The 20455-nt window shown below is 41.9% G+C and overlaps 2 protein-coding genes across 2 annotated transcripts in view; both read left to right on the forward strand.

Annotated features, from left to right (window-relative positions):
* LOC115772754 (nesprin-1-like) overlaps positions 1–8456 on the forward strand; it is a 30554-nt gene extending 22098 nt beyond the window's left edge. The window contains exons 35-54 of the mRNA XM_030719135.1: positions 93–280; positions 460–583; positions 687–853; positions 949–1102; positions 1578–2203; positions 2334–2513; positions 2631–2781; positions 2897–3055; positions 3333–3515; positions 3641–3742; positions 3831–4034; positions 4284–4491; positions 4653–4765; positions 5367–5572; positions 5855–6004; positions 6119–6410; positions 6536–6708; positions 6852–7161; positions 7309–7473; positions 8070–8456. Of these exons, the coding sequence (XP_030574995.1) occupies positions 93–280; positions 460–583; positions 687–853; positions 949–1102; positions 1578–2203; positions 2334–2513; positions 2631–2781; positions 2897–3055; positions 3333–3515; positions 3641–3742; positions 3831–4034; positions 4284–4491; positions 4653–4765; positions 5367–5572; positions 5855–6004; positions 6119–6410; positions 6536–6708; positions 6852–7161; positions 7309–7473; positions 8070–8456 (4242 nt within the window). The remainder of the gene's footprint in view (positions 1–92; positions 281–459; positions 584–686; positions 854–948; positions 1103–1577; positions 2204–2333; positions 2514–2630; positions 2782–2896; positions 3056–3332; positions 3516–3640; positions 3743–3830; positions 4035–4283; positions 4492–4652; positions 4766–5366; positions 5573–5854; positions 6005–6118; positions 6411–6535; positions 6709–6851; positions 7162–7308; positions 7474–8069) is intronic.
* Positions 8457–8575: 119 nt separating this feature from the next.
* Positions 8576–20455, forward strand: part of LOC115772248 (nesprin-1-like) — a 40365-nt gene continuing 28485 nt past the window's right edge. Inside the window, exons 1-26 of the mRNA XM_030718328.1 lie at positions 8576–8656; positions 8872–9049; positions 9206–9388; positions 9507–9650; positions 10163–10318; positions 10666–10830; positions 10916–11088; positions 11266–11419; positions 11511–11654; positions 11865–12029; positions 12155–12472; positions 12750–12905; positions 13104–13274; positions 13642–13968; positions 14086–14238; positions 14455–14622; positions 14767–14943; positions 15072–15218; positions 15318–15443; positions 15825–16001; positions 16301–16566; positions 16891–19051; positions 19158–19495; positions 19599–19743; positions 19832–20050; positions 20149–20417. Coding sequence (XP_030574188.1) covers positions 8607–8656; positions 8872–9049; positions 9206–9388; positions 9507–9650; positions 10163–10318; positions 10666–10830; positions 10916–11088; positions 11266–11419; positions 11511–11654; positions 11865–12029; positions 12155–12472; positions 12750–12905; positions 13104–13274; positions 13642–13968; positions 14086–14238; positions 14455–14622; positions 14767–14943; positions 15072–15218; positions 15318–15443; positions 15825–16001; positions 16301–16566; positions 16891–19051; positions 19158–19495; positions 19599–19743; positions 19832–20050; positions 20149–20417 — 6830 coding nt within the window. The 5' untranslated portion in view covers positions 8576–8606. The remainder of the gene's footprint in view (positions 8657–8871; positions 9050–9205; positions 9389–9506; positions 9651–10162; positions 10319–10665; positions 10831–10915; positions 11089–11265; positions 11420–11510; positions 11655–11864; positions 12030–12154; positions 12473–12749; positions 12906–13103; positions 13275–13641; positions 13969–14085; positions 14239–14454; positions 14623–14766; positions 14944–15071; positions 15219–15317; positions 15444–15824; positions 16002–16300; positions 16567–16890; positions 19052–19157; positions 19496–19598; positions 19744–19831; positions 20051–20148; positions 20418–20455) is intronic.

A 20455-nucleotide genomic window follows, 5' to 3' on the forward strand; every position in this document is an offset into this window, starting at 1 on the left:
AAGTTCTCATTTTAGAAGTGAACCTCAAAATAATGGTACTATAGTGCAGGTTGATGCTTTGTTGGTCACTGCCATGTATTATTATTCTCCAGGATGTCTGCCAGTGTCTCGACCGGCTGAAAGGAACCTTGTTGGCGCTGTCAGCTGGTGCCCGGCGACTGAGTGACAAAGAGCAAGCAGAGCAGACTGTGACAAAGCTAAACACCACCTTTGACCAGCATGTACAGGAAGCAAAGGACAAACAGAGCACTTTGGAGAACCTGCTTTCTCTTTGGCAAAAGTATTAATTATTTAGCACACAATAATGTTAACAGGTTTAGGATGAAATTAAGAAAAGCTGCAGCAGTTCAATGGTCAGCTGAAGTTAAATTTGATATAAACAATAGAAAATGGAGAAGTTTCTCCACTTGAAGTAAAGTAAACAAATCTTACAGTTTGAGTGTCTCTGATGTCCTTCAGGTATGAGAAACAGCATTCAAACTTCGTTTCCTGCTTGGAAAGAAGTGAATCTGCATCCAAACCAGAAAGTCCGTTTCTGTCAGCTGACAAAGCCAAGCTCCGCAGTGAGATGCAGGATTTGCAGGTACACTTTATACAGACACTATTTATACCTCTTACCTATAGAAAAGCATTGAATTAATAATATATTATTATGAGAACATGGATGAATATTGTTTTCCTTACAGGCCCTGCATTCTGAGGTCCAGTCCCTTGAGAGGGCTCATACTGAATTGGTATCTGTGGGGACATCGTTGTATCCCACTGCACCCGAGGAGAGAGTTACTCAGCTGAAAGATGAGCTTGAGACCCTGCAGAGGCGATTGCATGTCCAAAATGAAGTTCTCCCTCAAAGGTATAGTAAAAGAGTCTAAGTGAAAATCATATTTTTAAAGCATGTCTTGCAGTAATTAAATTGTGGAGTTAAATCTGAGCTTCTTTCTACTGCAGAATCTCAGAGCTTCAGAGCCACATTTCATTGGTAGAGCAGTTTGATCAGGCCTTGCTTAAGTTCTGCCAGTGGAGTGAGAACATGCTCTCAAATCTGCACTCAGCTCCTCAAATCAAAATTGGCAACCTGCAGTCTGCTGCAATGCAAGTAAAGGTAAGAACTGCAAGAAAACGTTTTTCCTACATTTGCATGCCTAATAAGCTGACTTTGCCTAAACAAATATCCCTTTATATATATATATATATATATATATATATATATATATATATATATATATATGCACACACATCAGTGGAAATATAAATGTCAGTCAGATGCTTTCTTAAAAAAAAAAAAAAACCTGATTTTTAACCTTAATCTACTATTTAGATGTTCTTATTGACTCGGTGAATATAAATTATTGGTGATTTGTTGAAATGATCTTGGATTTAAGTCTTTGAAATAGCGGCATTTTGCTAAATTTACATGTAAAGGAACATCTTTTTAAAGACTATGACTGACAAAACCAACATCCAAGTATGTCTGGTGCTTGGAAGGGCTGCTTTTCTCCAGGATAATTTAAAGTAAATACACAGAGGAATTGAGCTTTCAGAGCAACAACTGATTCTCTAAAACTTGCATCTGACAGGAGATGCAGGCAGCCCTGCAGAAGCAATCCAGTGTGAGAGAGAGCTTGGAGCAGCAGACTGAAAAGCTCTGTCAGTTCTGTGAGCCCAGTGATGCCCAGCTCCTACGTAGCAGAGCAGATAGCTGTCTGCAGCCCTACATGGAGGCCCAAAACATAGCCGAGCTCCAGTTAGAGAGTCTGGAAAGGCTTGAGGCTTTTTTGCAGACCCACAGTGTGGTGGCTGGAGTGTTACGGGGTCTGAGACAGACAGTTGAAAGTGCTGGGAGCTGGGACCGTGGAAGAGTAGAGGAGCTGCAGCAAGAGCTGACCACTGTTGTTCCAGACATTAGTCAACTTGAGACTCTAGCCATCAATCTGGACAGCAGTCTATGCAAAAGTCATCTTCACATCGGGGCTGATGAGGGTTCTCCCAAATCATGTCGCATGCTGGCGGATTCACTTAGTGCTGAGCTGGATGCAGTGAGGAACTTGCTTGGTACTAAGCAGAGTGAAGCCGAAGCCCTCGGGGCTCTGTGGACTTCATTTAGACAGCGGAAAGAACAGCTTCTCAAAGCAGTGGAAGATATTGAAGAAAAAGCAGACCGCCAGAGTCTCAAAGAGCCTAGCCTCCATGCTTTACAGCAGCGGTAAAGTATTACAGCAATATTTGATATAATTCAGAAGTGGAGTTAGTGGGGCTATTGCAATTATGGGCTGATACCATAGATGGGTATAAGAACATATTCAGTAACTGCATACTGTCCCCTTGTTTGTCAGACTTCGGTTCTTTAATCAGCTTGAAGATGAGCTCCAGTCACACCAGCATGAGGAGCAGTGGCTGAGGGACAAGGGCAACCAGCTGGCCCAGAGAGATGCAGAGTTGGCTGGGGAGGTACTGAGGGAAATCAGCTTGCTAGAGACTACATGGGAGGACACCAAGAGGCTTATCACAGAGAGGTACTTCACTCTTTAACAAGTTAAATGTGTTTGAATGTCTTTAAATAGATTTTTTTTTGCAATTTGCTGCATTTTCCAATTAATTTACAGTAAAAATTAACAAATTTCCTTTGACAGGCAGGAGCAGTGCAGTGTTCTTGCTGAGCTTATGAGAGAATATCAAATCCTGAAAGCCTCTCTCAGCACCATTATTGAGAGTGCTGAACCTCTGCTTGAGATAGCCTCTGTTCTGAAGGACCATGAGGAAAGTAAGAGGTCACTAACCAAGGTTAGAACAAAAAATATTCTCACAATGTTACTTTTCTGCCTTTTCTGTTCAGAGATTTTTTCCCCTTTATTCATCAGATTACTTAAATACTTTGCTGCCTTTACTCCATTTGTAGCATGAAGCAGTGAAGGTGGATCTGGCTGCCAAGCAGCATGAACTAGATCAGTTTTCTAGCAAAGGAAAACAGCTGGTGACTGAACTGAAGAAGATCCCTGAGTGTGACTCTCAAATGATGAAAAAGGATATGGAGACACTTGTTGATCAGTGGTTGGATGTAAGCCTGACTAAGAATTTATTTCTGATGCATCAATATGATATGCTGTTGTTATCAATAAAGGGCACAGGCAATACTTGTTCATTTTTAGATTTTTTTTAATGGGAGAAGAAAAAGTTTGACATGAAGTCTAGACTAGACTTCTGTGTGTGCCAGTGTGGAGCCTTGCAAGCTATACTCTGCAAGTTATACAACAGAGAGTACATTTTAATCCTGTCTGGATTAAAGTTTACTGTCCGCACACTTCAACAATGGTAAAATGTATTCTACTTCCCAGGTGTCTGAGAGGATAGATGACAACATTGATCGCCTAAACCAGTGTTTGGGGCTGTGGGACAATGTGCGTAAAATCAATGAAAATATTGAGAGCTGGACTGGCACATGTGTGATTGAGCTAAATGAAAGCCTGAACAACCTAAACAACAGTCAGAAGATGTCAGCAAGGCTTTCAGAGTTGCAGGTATAGTAACATTTACGATGACTAGGAAAATTGGTAATCATTTGTTTTTATCTGAGTTTGGTGATTGAGACCAGGTGAGATTGTGGGTTTGTTATAAATGCTTTTCTCATTTGATATATCCGCAGTTGGAAATTGGAGAGAAGGAGGAGAAACTTGAAGCCCTGCAAAGTAAAGTGTCCGAATTAAAGAAGTGCAGTCAAAGTCAAGAGACTCCAGCTAAATTACAGGTACTAAATATGAGTCTAGTCATATTTGTGGATTTATGGTATGATTATTTTCATTGAACACAACAGGAGCTTACTTTGATTGCATTAGGTGTTGGAGAATGACCTGCGGAAAAAGATCAGCACTGTCCAGAAGCTACATGAGCAGGCCATGGGAAACCTCATGGACTTTAGTTCCCAACGGAAACAGCTAGAAGACTACATTTCACAGATGTCTGCATGGCTAAAAAGTATGGAAGATTCTCTAGTCTCTTCTCCAACTGGATCAGATCCTGAGGATATATGCAGAGTGAAGGTACAGTCTAAATACTTTTACCATACTAATTTTAGTCACTTTAAAATTAAAGCCCTTGCAAACGTGGCATGAAGAATGCAGTGTGTTTCTATAAATTTGAGAACAAATATTTTAAATAAAGTTTTATTTATGCTGTCAAAGGATTATGGGTTCTTTGCATTACAGACATGCAGTCCTTCTTTTCTCGCAGAAGGCAGAAAGGAGGCTGTATACTAATAACCAAAACTACATTTTAAACATGTTTTTAAGGACCTTCAGAAGGAGCTGCAAAATCAGCAGGGGAGTATTGACTCCACCAGAGAGAGCCTCAACACGTTGTGCAGAAAATATCCATCTGAGGAGCTGGCTGGTTTAGGTTCAGCTCTCACTGATCTTATCAAGACTTATGAGTCTGCAAATCAGCTTTCTGCCAGGACACTTGCCTCCCTACAGAACTGTCTTCAGCAGCAGTTCAATGGTAAGAAGACTGGCTGATTAAAAATGTACAAAAATATAGCTTTTCTATGCCTAATGTAATGACCAGAGTAAAAGACATGAAGAAAATTCTTAATTTTATTAGAAATGATTCTCTCTAAATCTACACCTGATATTAATTGTCTTTACCCATCTCTTCCTCAGACCTAGTTCAGGAGTTTCATCGCTGGCTTTCAGAGCAGAGGGAGATAGTGAAAGAATGCTCTGATCGATCAGGAGACACTCAGGTTGTGGAACGCAAACTGCAGAAACTAAAGGTATGGCTACTAGCTTAAATATTCAGCTGAAGTAGCTGAAGTTCAGTAAATGATTTTTTTTTTTTAAATGATTCATTAAATGATTTTAACTTTGTTGGAAGTAATAACTTTGAAGGAAGTGAGAGAAAATTCTTCAAGTCATTTCTTCTTAATCTTTGAAATGAAAAACTAACATTAACATGTAGTTGTGTCTACCTCCCATTTATATTGCTTTTTATATTGGTATTTCTCCAGACTAATGTAATTATATAGTGAAAACTTCAAAGGAACTAAATAGGTGAAAATCAAAGATGAGTGTTACCAATTCAATATGTGATCAAATGCAAAATATGGTCACAATCTCCACTTCTGTAATATAACACTTATGTTATGGTGTTGACTAACAGCCAGAGAGGTGTTTTTACAGGATGTTACAGTGATGTTTCCAGTAAAACTTTTGGACATAAACTGTGATCACTTCATCATTTAAACAGCATAGGTACAGCACCTGTGGTTAAAAACATAATGCCTTTCCTCTCGCTGTGGGTGTTGCCAGTGTGGAGGCATAATTGCATCACATGTAAAGCAGTACAAAACTAAAGTGATGTCGATTATCTGTCAGGGTGCCATGGATCGTGTGGAAGAAGGTGAGGTACGTCTGACTCAAGTCTGTGAGGAAGGAGAGAAGCTCCTACTTCATCTTCCCAAAGCCAGCGCTGGGCAGGTCCAGCAGCATCTTTCATCCATCCAGCAGGACTGGGACAGCTTTGTGGAGCAGTGCAGACAGAACCAACAGATCCTGGAGGACAGTGCATCCCTCATGAAAGGGTAAGTGGCTCTGCTGAACTGCTTCTGTCAAGCCCTTTGTAAGTCTTTTTTTTTTTTTTTTGCATTTTTGGCCACAGCAGCTTTTTGTGACAGTGGAGAGAGACAGGAAATGGGGGAAAGATACAGATACAAATTGGCAACAGGCTGGGACGTGAACCCGCGCCACCCGCAAGTCAACGCGGCGTGTGTATGTGGTCGCCGGCTTCAAGCCACTAAGCCACCCAGGCGCCAGCCCTTTGTAAGTCTACCATTTATAAGCAAGGCATTTTGATTTCTTTGTAGGTTTGAGAGTCGCCTTAAGAAGCTCAGATGGTGGTTGGAACATATGGAAAAGAAAATGACCACAGATCTCCTTGAAGCCCAACAGCGTGGTCCAGAAAAAGCTGTCCTGGAGCAAGTGGAGGAATATCAGCAGGAAGTGCTCAAAGAAAGGTACTAAATATATATGTTAATTTACCAAGAAATGAACTGTGTAGTTATTTTTATTGTTTCTGAATGTGGCCAAAAGATTCAAAGTACTTAAACATCTTACTTTCTTACATACAGGGATTCATTTGAGCGTCTCTGTCAGGAGGGGCAGGCACTTAATGAGGGTGGGCGAGGTGATGGAAGTGAAACAAGAGTTTCTGCTCAGCTTCAATCACAACACCAGGCCTTGCTAAGGCGTGTGAGAGAGAGGCTGCGCAGTTGCCAGCTCACTTTACAAGAGCAACAGGCCTTTGAAGAGACACTGCAGGCTACCTGGGCCTGGCTCAATGGTGTCCAGGAGCGCCTGGCTTCACTCAACAGCACAGTTGGCAATAAAGAGACTCTGGAAAAAAGACTAGGTCTTGTACAGGTCAGTAAATGTGCACTGAAAATGCAGTTATTTGGTTCACGGTGTTGTCTGGACACATTCTGAAGTGCGTAAGTGATCACAGAGTTGGCTCATAGATGTTGCTTACTGTTTTCTCTTCTGTTCAGGATATCCTGCTAATGAAAGGTGAAGGTGAGGTGAAACTCAACATGACAGTAGGAAAAGGTGAACAGGTTCTAAAGCACAACAGAATGGAGGGGCAAGAAGTAATTTGTTTGCGGCTCCAGAGCCTGAAGGATGCTTGGGCTAACATGTTGATGACTTCTATGAGCTGTCACAGGTAGGAAACGTGTCCTCTACAGGGGAGCTATCAGGTAGAGGGCTGATAAAAGTTACATCATAATTTTTAGTAGAAGATAATAAGAATTTGTTTGATTATGCACAAGTCTTCATTACTTAATAAGATTTTGTCATTGTTTGTAGTCGTCTGGAGTGGACAGTAGCCCAGTGGACCAGCTATCAGGAAAACAAGAGCCAGCTGCAGCAGTGGATGGAGTCAGTGGAGCAGGAGGTGGGGATTACTCTGCCTCAGCAGCCAGGCCTCAAAGAGAAGTCGGCTTTACTTGAGCGCCTCAGAGCCATCCAGGCTGATGTGGACGCTCATGCAGCAGTCCTGTCACGCCTAACAGACAAAGCGGTGGAGTTGCATGAAAAAACTGGCGACCAGACCTTTGGACCAGAGTCAAGGGCAGAGCTTAATGCACACTTTGCTGATATCTCGGCTGTTGTCAAGGTGATTTAACTTCAAGCATAGGTTGAATGGTGCTTACAAATAACTATTGAATTATTGATCATCAATACAGGAAAATGGGACAGCTAAACAGACAGTGCCGCATACATATCCAACATTAGGTGTTTATGTTGTCTTTTTTCTCCAAAGGGTAAAGTGCAGTCCATGCAAAACATTGTTTCTGAGCATGAGCAGTATCTCGATGCTGTGAGAGACTTCAACGACTGGCTAATTTCAGCAAAAGAGGAACTCCAGCGCTGGTCTGACCTGTCAGGAGACTCAGTCTCCATTAAAAGAAAGCTCTCCAAAGTGCAGGTGAGGAAGCTTAATAATCATAATAGGTTATATTTACAGCAAAAAATGTTTGAGGCTACCTGATGTCCCATCAGTTTCTTTTTTTCTGCTGTGGTGCATGTCTCCTTTTCCAGCTATAGCCTGAAAACTTCCACAAGGAGGCACTTAGTAGACAACCATAGGCATGTTTAAACCGATCAAACTGCCCCCCTCTGTTTTTTAAACCTAAGAAACTTACTTTTTCATTTATTTGTAAAAGCCTCTAATTGGCAAAAGTATGGAGTGGGGTTGTCAAACTGATAAAAAAAGGTCCCAAAGATTGTGTGGCAGAAAAAATATTTATACCAGAATCAAACAGAAGAATTTAGTACACTGTTCATTTTGTCAGACCATGAGTGCGACTGAGCATACAACTGGCACACTGTGCATGGATTTATCCTGAAAACTTAACAAATATCGAATGATAAATACAAAAGATGTTCAGTGTAGTGGGCTACATTAACTGAGTTTACAGGTTTTGCTAATATTCTTCTGGTTATATCCAGTGCTGCTGTTTACAAATTTATTTGGTAGAAATTTGCAATTAATTTGTTTGCCATTCCTTTGGCTCTTTCTAGGAGTTGCTTGACTCTAAACAGCGAGGCAGAGAGAGGCTGAGCCGAGTTCAAAGATGCGGAGCAGTGGCAAGAGACTATACTGGCTCAGGGGGATATGAGGCTATAGAGCGAGAAGAAGCAGCCCTCTTGTCATCATGGGAACAGTGGGAGCGGGCAGCACTGCAGACACGTGCAAGTCTAGAGACCACACTCTCACAGATAGCAAGCTCTGAACAGGAGTTCAACAGCCTGTCAGCACAGCTGGAGCAGGACCTGCAGGACTTTAGCCGCCAGCTACAGGACTGGCGACTAAGGCTGACCCAAGCAGAGAGAAAAATTGATGGAGAGGAAGCTGTTAAAGGCTGGCAGATAGCAAAGGCAAGTGTGGGCTTAGTTTGGTTCCAATGATGTTAATATTAATTAACAGTTATTTTGTGATGGTTCATCACTTCATATTTGTTTTCTATTTAGGACACTTTGGAGGAACTTGTCAAAGCTGAGCCCATGTCTGATAGTCTGAAGACTAAACTGAACGACCTGTGCCGATTCTCCAGAGAAATGGGCACACAGTCAGAGAGAGTGTCTGCTCTCATTAAGGAGTACAACAGGTGAGTCAAAGTAATCATGTTTTTTTTTTTCAATGAAAACTATTGTTTACATTGGAAAATGTGACATTTTAGTTTTTTCATGTATTAAAAAAATACAGACCAAGACACTCGCAAATGACAGTAAAACAATACGATTGACATTTTCAGAATTGACAGAAAACATTATACGATTAAAGAGAAATTTTTTAATGAAATTCTTCATGACATGTTTCTAGTCTGAGTCTCCAAGCCTCCAGGGAGTGCCAGAGCAAAGAGAAGCTGTTAGAACAAGGTTTCCGCTCCACCTTCAGAGAGTTCCAGCAATGGTTGGTCAATGCCAAAATCAACACGGCCAAGTGCTTTGACGTACCTCAAAATCTCAATGAGGCCTCGTCTAGTTTGCAGAAGATTCAGGTACAGCACTTACAGCCAAATGCCATGAAAATTCATTGTCTAGATGTAACATAGATGAAAGGAACTAAATGACCTACCATCTGTAGAGTTTTGGCAGATATGTCAGTCTAATAATTGATCACTAATTATTGCTCATCTCCTTTTTTTTCTTCACAGGAGTTTCTAAGTGATAGGGAACAAGGTCAGTCAAAGCTGAATGCTGTGGTTGTGAATGGTGAGCTTGTCTCTAGTGTTACAGCTAAAGATAAAGTTGATGCCATTCGGGCTAAAATGAACACTGCCAGAGAGGACTGGAAAAACATGATGTCCAATCTGCACAGCAGAGAGACATGTCTACAAGTGAGCATTCAAATGTCTCTTTTCATTAACCGGGACCATCTCATTCCCTAAAACCTTTAGTGTAGAAATCAGTTTAATGGCGTGGGATATTCTACAGCAGTCCATCTGTGTGTTTCAGAACCTTCTGTCACAGATGAAGGAATTTGAGGCAAGTGCAGAACCTCTTCAGGAGTTCCTAAATGCCACAGAGCTGGCTGTACAGGAGAGCAGCACAAGACTTCATGATCTCACAGCCAAGAAGTTGGAGCTTCATAAGCTACAGGTATTAATGTTCAAAATCAACCACACTTGGACCACCCACAGAAGCCACTCATGCTCAAGTTCAGCAACACTCAACACTCATAGTGTGAACCTGACTTCCATTCACACACGCTGTCCATTTCATCTAAGTTACAAAGTTGTAGTATTGCTGCTCTTCACTTTGGATGCATTGCGAAGAGCTTAAGCTAACTGCCAATGCTTTCTGCTCTTCTTTGCTACTCACACTTTTTAACTTTTGTCTTTAATATGAGTTAATACTCAACTTGCGTTTTAAAAAATTGCTTTTGAAATACTTTCTTTCTTTAACCCTGTCCACCAACTATTTTCTGAGGGCTTGACTGCATGTCATGACCAAGAGCGTTACTGAGAGTAACACTGGCAAGATATCTCTTTTGCTTTTCTTTTTGACATGTTCCCATTTGTAACTCCCTGCTGTGTGTCTGAATTAAACTGTCTTATATATCTGTGCATCAGCTTGCATGCGTCTTTGATAACCTGCTTGTGCTCTTCCAGTCTGTGCTTGAGGAGTTAGCCTCTCAGGAGGTTCAGCTGAGCAGGCTGAAAGAGAAGGCCCAGCTCTTGTGGGATGAACATGCTGCCGGCAAGGGTTTTGTGCACCATGTGTCGCAACTCTCTGCTCAGTACCTAGCTTTAACCAACCTGACCAAGGTAAAGTAATGCTTACCAAACTGCTTGTGCACTGGGGCATTTGTTGGGTAGATGTGGAGAGACGACAGAGGCACTAGACTGGACAGAGCTCGGACTTAATAATGTTTTACAGATAATAAACAGTGATGCTACTAACTCACCATGATTAAACACTGAGTCCTTTCTTTTGTTATTGTAGCTCTTTTAATGAGGAAATACAAACTAATTGCATTTATTTCTTATGTAATAAACCCTTACAAGACATCCAGATCTGCATGTACACTTCAGTTTGAAGCTGCTGTGGATTCATCGGTCAAACCTACGTGTATTGGTAACTTTCTGGTTGTGTTTCCTTAATGGTTCTGCAGGAAAAGGCTTCACGAATTGATCGGATAGTCACTGAACACCAGCTTTTCTCCCAAGGTTTAAAAGAGCTACAGAACTGGGTGGTTGATACCAGCCATATGTTGCAGACTTACTGTGCTCCTACAGCTGACAAAAATGTTCTTGACAGCAGGATGATCAAGCTGGAGGTATATAAAGTCACTATTAGTTTTCTAAAGTAAAACATATCAATACAGGATTCTAATAAATGCATATGGGTGAATTTTGCACAAGGCCTTGCTAACTGCACGCCAGGAGAAGGAGATCCAGCTAAAGATGCTGATCACAAGAGGAGAGTCAGTTCAGAGGAACACCTCAGCTGAGGGAGTACCTGCAGTCCAAAAACAAATACAGGACCTTAAAGATTCTTGGGATGCCCTGCTCTCTGCTTCTATTCAATGCAAAAGGTTTGTTCTTTACCAAAAGTAACAACAAATAACCTTTGGTTGCTTTATAGTTCATTCTTCAGTATGTATTTCTATGGAAAGCGTAGGCATCCTCTTCTGAGTCTGCTTCTGCTTTCTTGTATTGCTGCTGTTGCTATAAACACTGACTGACAGTATTTTCCTTTTTAACTTCAATAGTCAGCTGGAGGGTTCCCTGTCTCAGTGGACCAGTTACCAGGAAGATGTACGCCAATTTGTTGCTTGGATCGAGCGTGTTGAGGAGATTCTCGATCCTGCTGATAAACAGTGCCCAGAGATAAGAGATAAAACCGCTAATCTGAGCAAAGCTAAGGTCTTCTACTAATATGACTACTACATACTACATCCACTCTAATAGGCTTAGAAGCAGAGTTTTACAATTAACTGTTAATTCTGTTGTTTAGTTACTGTATGAGGAAGTCCTCAGCCACAATACCCTTCTGGACACCATAACAGCAAAGAGTGCCAGCATCACTGAGAACTATGTCACTCAACTGGAGCTCCAAGATCTGCAGGAGCGCTATAACACTGTCAAAGACAGTGCAATGGTAATAAACAATACATTTGAACAGCTCTAGAATCTTATGCAGGTTCATTTTCAGTATTACTACTTGTTACAAAAAAATTAACCAAATGATGTTTGCAAAAGAATACATTCTATAAAAATAAGAAGTGAGACTCATCTGTGGGTTAATTTAGGAAAAATAATATTACACTACTAACTCAAGCTGAATTTTTATCACTGTCCACTTCTTCAGAGGGCAGTTGGCAAAGCAGAGGAGCTGGTGAAAGCCCACCAAGAGTATCAACGGGGCCTTCATGCATTTGAGGAGTGGCTGGAACAGGAACAAGAGAAGCTTGGCTGCTACACCCAGCTGGAGGGTGATGTTGATATGCTGGAAGAGACTCTTCAAAAGCTGCAGGTCTGAAAATTATTACTGTGGAAATTATCACTCAATAAGCATGAAATGCTGTGAGAAAACACCATTACACAGTCATAAGTTGTAGTCAGTGAATATATTATGTGAAAGCATTTATATAATTGCAGGAACTGCAGCTTCACTGCACAGAGGGCCAGGCTTTGCTAAACACCCTACTGGTCAGTCGAGAACTTGTCATTCCCTGGGGCCTGCCTCAGCTAGAAGACAGAGCTCTAGAAACACTTCAGCAGGAGTGGCGGCTTTACCAGGCCCAGCTGTCTGACACCCGAGCCCAACTCAACAGTGCTCTAGCCAAACTTCGGCAGATGGAGCAAAAGTTCCAGCGTCTTGACAGCTGGCTAAAGGGCATGGAGACCAAAGCACAACTGCGCAATCATCGGCGATCTGACCGTGCCACTAAAGATGCTCAGCTGCAGCTTATAAAGGTTAGTTTAGTATGCACAAAGGGTATACTCATGAAAACATTTTCCAGGCTGTGCAAATCTGCACAGTGATTTGTAAGTAATTAGTTGCTGAATAATTTTGTCATATTACTGTGTCACCCATGAGTCTGTATTGTCTCTCTATCCAGTCATTTAGTTTTTTCAGTTTTCATGGCTCTATGTTGAAGGAATTAATTTGTTCTGTAGTTACGTAATGAATGTAATAAAATCTAATTATCCAGGTCTTGTCCTGACATTAATAGCATGCTTCTTTAATTAGAGCTGGCAGGAGGAAGTGCTGGTTTATCAAGACGAAATGGAGGGCCTTAGTCTTTTGGCTCAGCAGGTTCTTGATGAAACACATATTAGCAGCAGGATCAGTACCAGAGCCACCCAGATCACAGCCCGCTACCACGCCCTGCTTCTGCATTTACTGGTAACATGATCTTGAACACAGCATCACAGTAACCGCTACTGTAGCTGGAAACATTAAAATATGCCTATATCAATATTGTAAATCTATATTTTTTACTGGTAATTGTAAAGATTTGATCAGTTATGCTACCCTAAGCACCCTAACTTTCTTTTCTTTTGCTTTTTTTTTTTTTTTTTTTAATTTGCCTGTGTATTGCAGGAGACTATCAAACAGCTCCAGGAAGAGGTGTCTTGCATTGAAGAGGCACAGTGTGTTTTCACCACGTTCTCAGACTGGCTCAGCACAGCTCAGAATAACTTCAGTACTGTGGCTATAAGTGTTGATATAGTGGACCGCTTTGCCATGGAGAGAAAGATGAAGAAACTAGAGGTATAACATAGCATGCATATCTTATGCTTATAATGTCTGTAACGACATTCACAGGAATAGGCCTCATACAGATACAGATATGAAGGCCTAAACAATTAGCAATGTGCTTGTTCAGTGCTGAACTTATAAAGATAGGTTTTATCAAGAAAAATTCAATCATACTGACAAATCTGGTGTTTGCTCAGCATTTGATGGTGAGTTAAGAATATAGATGTGCTGTGCTGGCAAAGTTAAAATTGGTTAGTTTTCATATTATAATTCTTATTACTTACATAATAACTTAAGTTGTTTCTAAGCTATGTTCTGGCTGGAAATATTGTAACACAATAGTGAAATCAATAAGTCATACTAGTCCATTTCATTTCAGGCTCTTCAAGCTGACATGGAGCAGGGTCATGTTTACCTAAAAACAATGAGGGAGAAGACAGAGCGAGCAATGGCATTCCTGGAAGAACCTGAAGCTGAGCAGCTCAAAGAGGAGGTGGACATTCAACTCTTCCAACTTGAGGAACTTATGGCAGCTCTGCGCACAGAGCATAGCTCCCTTGAGAAGTGCATCTCACTCTCCAAAGACTTTATGGATAAGTACAAGGCCCAGGCACAGTGGGTGATGGAGACCAAGAACCTTTTAGCTTCAAATGTAGAACCTAAAGCTGAACTGTACCAGAAGAAGGCTCAGTTAGCAAAGTACAAGGTAACTTCATATTGCTAAATCTTTTTTGGCTTGGCAACAGTGAGACATTGACTTGAAAGTGAAAGAGACAGCTACTTGATTTATGCGCGATATATTTCCTCCTTGTTATGTATGCAGACCATCCAGCAGACGGTCCAGTCTCATGAGTCAGCAGTGAAATCTGTCATTGAGAAAGGAGAGGCCCTGCTTGATACAGTAAATGATCCCACAATCAGCAAAAACATGAAAAGGTTGCAGGCTGACCATCAAGACCTTTGTCTGGCGGCTAAGGTATTTTTGAACTGTTTTTCACTCAGATATAACTGGAGAGTCTGAAATAAGTCCAATACCATATTATTTTAATTGTTGCTTATGCTATTTTTATTATATTTAATGAGCAAACATAAAAAAAAATAGGTTAATTTTGGACCACAGCCTATCCTTTTTTATGGGGCTGTACAGGTTGAAAATCGTTTTTAATCACACAGATTTGCTTTTTTGTTTCAGACACAGGTCCAGAACCTTGTGGAGTGGGTGAAAGAACATGAGGATTACAACAGTGAGCTGCAGGAAGCTGAGAAATGGCTTTTGCAGATGTCCAGTAGGCTGGTGACCTCAGATTCCATGCAGACTAGCAGTATGGAGATAGCCACTCAACAACTTGCCAGACACAAGGTAACCAACTTCATATTTCTATTGAAAATGTAAAAGTTTTAACATAATATTAATAATATCACTCTCCAAAGTACAGCAGTCATCCACAGTTTAATAAAGTGCTTCCTTAACTCAACTGTTTTATTCTTATGTCATTATTTTCAGGCTATTATGGAGGAAATAGCCAGTTTTGAGGAGCGTCTTTCCAGCTTAAAGCAGAAGGGAGAAGGTCTTGTTGCCAGCTGTACAGACCAAGTTCAAACTAAGATCAGTCAGCAAGTCCAGGCTCATATACAGGGAACCAGAGATAGCTACTCTGCCATCTGCAGTACTGCCCAACGTGTGAGTAATAGAAGACAATGACCATACCTCTTTATTTTTTGTTTATATACAAAAAATAGAAGAAGAAGAGGAAGAAAAAGGAAAAAAATCAGAAGGACAAAGTATGTAATATTCACCTTGTTCAACAGGTTTACCAGAGTCTGGACCGGGAGCTGCAGAAACATGTTAATCATCAGGACACTCTCCAGCAGTGTCAAACATGGCTTTCTACTGTACAAGAGGAGCTTCAGCTCAATGATCAGGGACCATCCGGTCTGCAGGAAGCACTGAAGCAGGTAATTAGCACAGCACGGTTTTGCCAGGCTGTGGAATGGGACAGTTTGTTTCAGTTATTTTTCTGTAACTTCTTTTGATTATTACTTGTGCAAACACAGGTGAAGCACTACAGAGCACTTCAGGAGCAGGCCAGCACTTACCTAGACCTGGTTTGTTCTGTGTGTGACCTGTCTGATGATGCCGTAAGAGTGACAGCTGCTGAGGTCCAGCAGGTCAAACTCACAGTCAGTATCATTTTTAACCTCCTGCTGCAACATAAAAGATAAATTGTATGATTCTAGATTTGTTATAATATCATCATAATCAAAATCATAGTCACTCTATTTTGCAATAAAATGAATAAAACAGGATTTGTTGTAAAGTTTTGTTCTGTGTTGGCAGACCTTAACCAAGTGCAAAACAATGTGGTGTACTAGAGCACTGTTAATTAAGTAATAACTCAATATATGCTTTTAATAAGACATGCATTGTGCTAGTGCAGGTAGACGTATACTTTGAAATGAATGTATGAAATTATAATGTGTAAATATATCAACAAGGGTTTATTCATAATGCATGATTTTGCAAGTATTGACTGTAGAATTCTTTACCGTGTATTTGTGCAGATAGAGGAACGAATGTCCAGTGCACAAGAGCTTTCAGAGGGCTGGAGAGAGATCAAAGAACAGAAGCAGGACCTAACCAGCCTGTTCCAGGACATGGAGCAGCAGCTTCTCAGCCTCTCCAGAAGACCAGCAGAGCTGGAGACCAAGATAGCACAAAACATGCTGTCACAAGCCAAGGTAGGATACAATATCATAATCATATCAGTCCTTCAGCAGTACACACAAAGACTTAGTCTTCCTCAGTAATAACTATCAAATATCCTTTGCTTCTGTACATCTTTCTAAATGAGGTTATGTGTTATGTTTTTATTTGCTTTTTAATTGTACAGTATATTGAATCTTGATCTTTGCTTGTGATTTTGTCATTGTTAGCTAATGTAACATTTTTGGCCTGGGTTGTGATGGGATTAAAGTGAGATCTGCTTAGCATTTGGAAGCATTTCCGGTGACCATCCACTATACTTCTTATCACTCAGGAATGCAGCCAGCAACTTCAGTCCAAACAAAGTATCCTGACTAAAATGACTGAGACTGTGAGCAGATTAACAGGCGGCCAAGAGTCTCCAGAACATGCAGAGCTTGACCGTCTGAGCCATTCTTGGCTCGAGCTCTGTCACCAGGCCAACAAGCTTCAGAGCCAGAGAGAGGAAGATCTGCAGAGGTCTAAGGAATACCATGAGTGTATCGCTGCAGTGGAGGTGCTGTTTGAACAGGTGTCCAAAGAGTGGGACAATTTGGCCAGGTGTGTTTGTACATGACGTATAGATCAAAATCAGGCCGTGGCCGATGCTGAGGCAGTTGTTAAGATTGAAAAAACTTTTGACTTGGGAAAAAAATATCTGTCCCTGGGCACAAACTATCAAGAACATTTGTTAATCAAACATTGCTGTTTCTGAGATGTTCTCCTAGAGATGAAGTTCAGCTACATAAATCAAGAAAATGTCATATTTATGTGTCTTTGAAAGTCCTCCACAAATTTAAGTTTGTTTTTGTGTGTGTGTGTGTGTGTGTGTGTGTGTGTGTGTGTGTGTGTGTGTGTGTGTGTGTGTGTGGGTGTGTGTCACAGAACGGATGCTGAAAGTTCATCTCAACATTTGGAGGCCTTACGGAAGCTTGCAATAACTCTCGAAGAACAAAAAGGTGCTCTTGAGGACCTCAAGGATCAGAAACAGAAAGTCATCCAATATTTGAACTTGGATGACAAAGAGCTGGTTAAAGAGCAGATCAGCCACTTTGAGCAGCGGTGGTCTCAGATGCAAAGCCTAATTGAAAGAAAAATCCAAGACTCAGTGGTGACCCTAGAGGATATGCATCAAGTGGAGGCCCGTCTGAAAGAAGCTCGGGATTGGGCTGAAGAGCAGCAACCTGCTCTGTCTGAGGCCATGAAAATGAGTCCTCCTCCTGAGCTAGCTCAGAGCTTTCTGTTTGACCACCTGAGCATCTGCAGTGAGTTGGAGGCGAAGCAGCTCCTCCTGGCCCAGGCCATGGCCGATGCTGACAGGGTGTTAGCACGGCTGGGCCTCAGTGAACGACAGCATCTGCAGCAGCTGATTTCTGACACACAATCTGAGGTCGAATCTTTGAGTGTGAAGGTGATGCAGCGCAGAAAACACCTCAGCAAAGCTTTCACTGAGAGAACACATTTCCTTATGGCTGTAAGTCAGTCCATCTCCTGGGTCCAGCAAAATGAGAAGAAGGCCCAGGCAGAGGAGTACATTGCTCTGTTACCTGATGACCTAGCCAAGCAGGTCAGAACCTGTCGAAACATCCAGAGCAGTCTGAAGGCCTATCAGAGTGAGCTGACATCCTTGTGGTCTCAGGGGAGAGACCTGATGAGGGATGCAAGTGAGGAAGAAAGGAATGAGATTCTGACAAAGTTGCAGGAGTTGCAAAGTATCTTTGACAAAACCCTTCATAGATGTGGCCAGAAACTTCAAGAACTTGAAAAAGTACTTATCTCTAGGAAGTATTTCAAGACTGATTTAGAGAAAATATGCCAATGGTTAAAGCAAGCTGATATAGTTACATTTCCTGAAATAAACTTGATGGTTGGAGATGCTGAATTGGAAGCACAGTTGCTGAAGTATCAACAGATAGTTGAGCAGGCAATTGAATATGAGAACCTCCTCCTAATTGTACAGCGAGCTGGCCAGGAAATATTGCCAACTCTGAATGAAGTTGACCACTGCTATTTGGATGAAAAACTTAACACCCTTCCTCAGCAATATAACAGCATATTAGCACTAGCCAAAGAAAAACAGGAGAAAATCCAGCAGGCCATTATTACAAGGAACGAGTACAAGTCTTTCATAGACATCACTCACAAAGCACTGAAAGAACTTGAGGAACAGTTCAATAATTTGGGAACTCAGCCTGTAGGCTTGCAAACAGAAGAGGTTGTCAGCCTGCAGAGTGATTACAAAGCAATTCAGAAAGATCTGAGTAACCTGGGTCTTGCTGTGAGTGAACTGAACCAGAAGAAAGAGGGATTTCGTAGCACTGGCCAGCCGTGGCGCCCGGAGGAAATGACCCAGCTTGTGAGCCTGTACAACGGACTGAAGAGGTTGGTGGAACAGAAAGTGGAGCATCTGGATGAAACCTTGGAGTCATTTGAGGACCACAAGGCGATGGCTATGCAGGTTGACTCTGAGTTAAAGGCCACAAAAGAGCAGCTGGTTAAAGTTAATGCAGAGACGCAGTCCGCTGAGGAGAGGCTAAAGAACTACCATGCTCTGGCAGGCAGTCTCCAGAGTGCCAATTCTCACTTGTCAAGGCTCAGGGAGCAAATGGACACCCTTGCTCCTCGTGTGGACCAAGCAGCTCATGATGCCTCTAAAGAGCAAGTGGTTCTCTGGCAAGAGGAGCTGCGATCTTTACAAGCTGCAGTTGGGGAGCTGATCGAAGAATGTGAGAACAGGTTTATCCAAAGCAAAGACTTTGAGACAGAGATGAAAAGGACCCTGGACTGGCTGCAACAAGTCAGGGATGATCTTGACTGTGCTGTGATTGTGGATGTCAGAGTGGAGAAGGTCCAGGAGGAGATCAGGAAGCAGCAAATCATGCAAGAAGAAGTGCAGTCCAGACTGAGAATTGTGGCTGCTCTCAGCAGCAGGGAAAAACACGAGTATATCAGTGCCAATGAGCTTGTCCCAGCCCATGTAGATACAAGTCTTGAAGAAATGGCAAAGCTGCAGGCAGATGTTCAGAAAGCACTGACTGCCAAACAGGTGGGAAAATCTTTAGTGAATGTAAACTGTTCCATTTTTAAATGTGTTAAATGAATAAGATCAACAATTTATTTTTGTCTTTTTCTCGTGATTTCTTTTTGTGAAGATTACTCTGGAGGAAGCCTTGGTGTTGTGTCAGAAATACCACTTCAGGATGCAAGCAGCCTGTGAATGGCTGGAAGATGCTGTATCTTTCCTGCAGCAAGCTAGCTTGGGTGTGGATGTAGAGAACTATGAAGAATGTCTGAGGCAGCAGGCCAACATCTTGGCCACAGAGCAGGAGTTTCTCATCCACCTGGAGGAATTGCAAACCCTCCTTCCTCAGCTGGAGAACCTGGTCAACCCTATAGCTAAAGAGCAGCTACGGGTGAGTGTGGACTCAGCAAAGCAGAGAGGCGTGGAGGTTCGAGATCAGCTCCAGTGTCACCAGGATGTCCTTCACAGGTAATGAGAGGAGAGTCTGATAATGCAGTCTGCCCTCTATCTGCAGTTTATTATTGATGTTAATAGTGGTATTTTATACTCTTATATATTCTGCTTTTCTCAGCTGTGTAGCCCAATGGAAGTCGTACCAGGAGGCAAGGCAGACTGTCATTGAGCTTATGAATGAGGCTGAAAAGAAACTGACTGAATTTTCTACTGCAAAGGCAGCTACAAGCCAAGAAGCTGAAGATAAGCTGCGTAGTCACAGAGTATGATAGCCCATGACATTATTTCCTTATAAAATATGTAGTGCTTCTATGAATGCTGCGTGTTACTGATAGTCTCTCAATTTTTCAGTCCCTTGTATCTCTGGTGAATGGCTTCCAAGAGAAGCTGAGTGGTTTAGAGGAACAAGCTGCTCAGCTGGAGCTGGTGGGGAGTGATGCCAGCAAGGCCACCATCAGTCGCTCCATGACTACTGTGTGGCAGCGGTGGACACGATTACGTAGTGTAGCACGGGGACAGGAGAGAGTACTTGAGGACACTGCGCAGGAATGGAGGACTTTCAGAGAGAAGGTACACAGACAGTCAATGGGGAGAAATAATGTATTGCTAAATATATAAAAAAATTAAGCTTTGCAGTAGAAGACTTATATAAAAATCATTTTTTGTAGATGTTGAAGGTTAAAACAGTCTGCGATGAGCTCCAAAGTCGTTTCCCTGACAGTGCTGTGGAGAAAGCTCCCAAAGCCACTCTGCAGTCTCTGTTAGACCAGCATGACTTGTTGAGCCAGGACTTGGAGCGGGAACTGTCCTCCCTTACACTTCTGCGCCAGTATGCTCTCAGTCTGCTGCATGATGTAGAAGTGCCTTCACCAACCAATGGACAAGACGAGCTGCCCAGCCTGAAGGAGATCAGAGCTGTACAAGATCGAATGGAAAGGTAGAAAGATGATACATTTTAAACAAGTGCATCTGTAG

This window comes from Archocentrus centrarchus, chromosome 22 (assembly GCF_007364275.1).
Source record: "Archocentrus centrarchus isolate MPI-CPG fArcCen1 chromosome 22, fArcCen1, whole genome shotgun sequence".
Classification (NCBI taxonomy): Eukaryota; Metazoa; Chordata; class Actinopteri; order Cichliformes; family Cichlidae; genus Archocentrus; species Archocentrus centrarchus.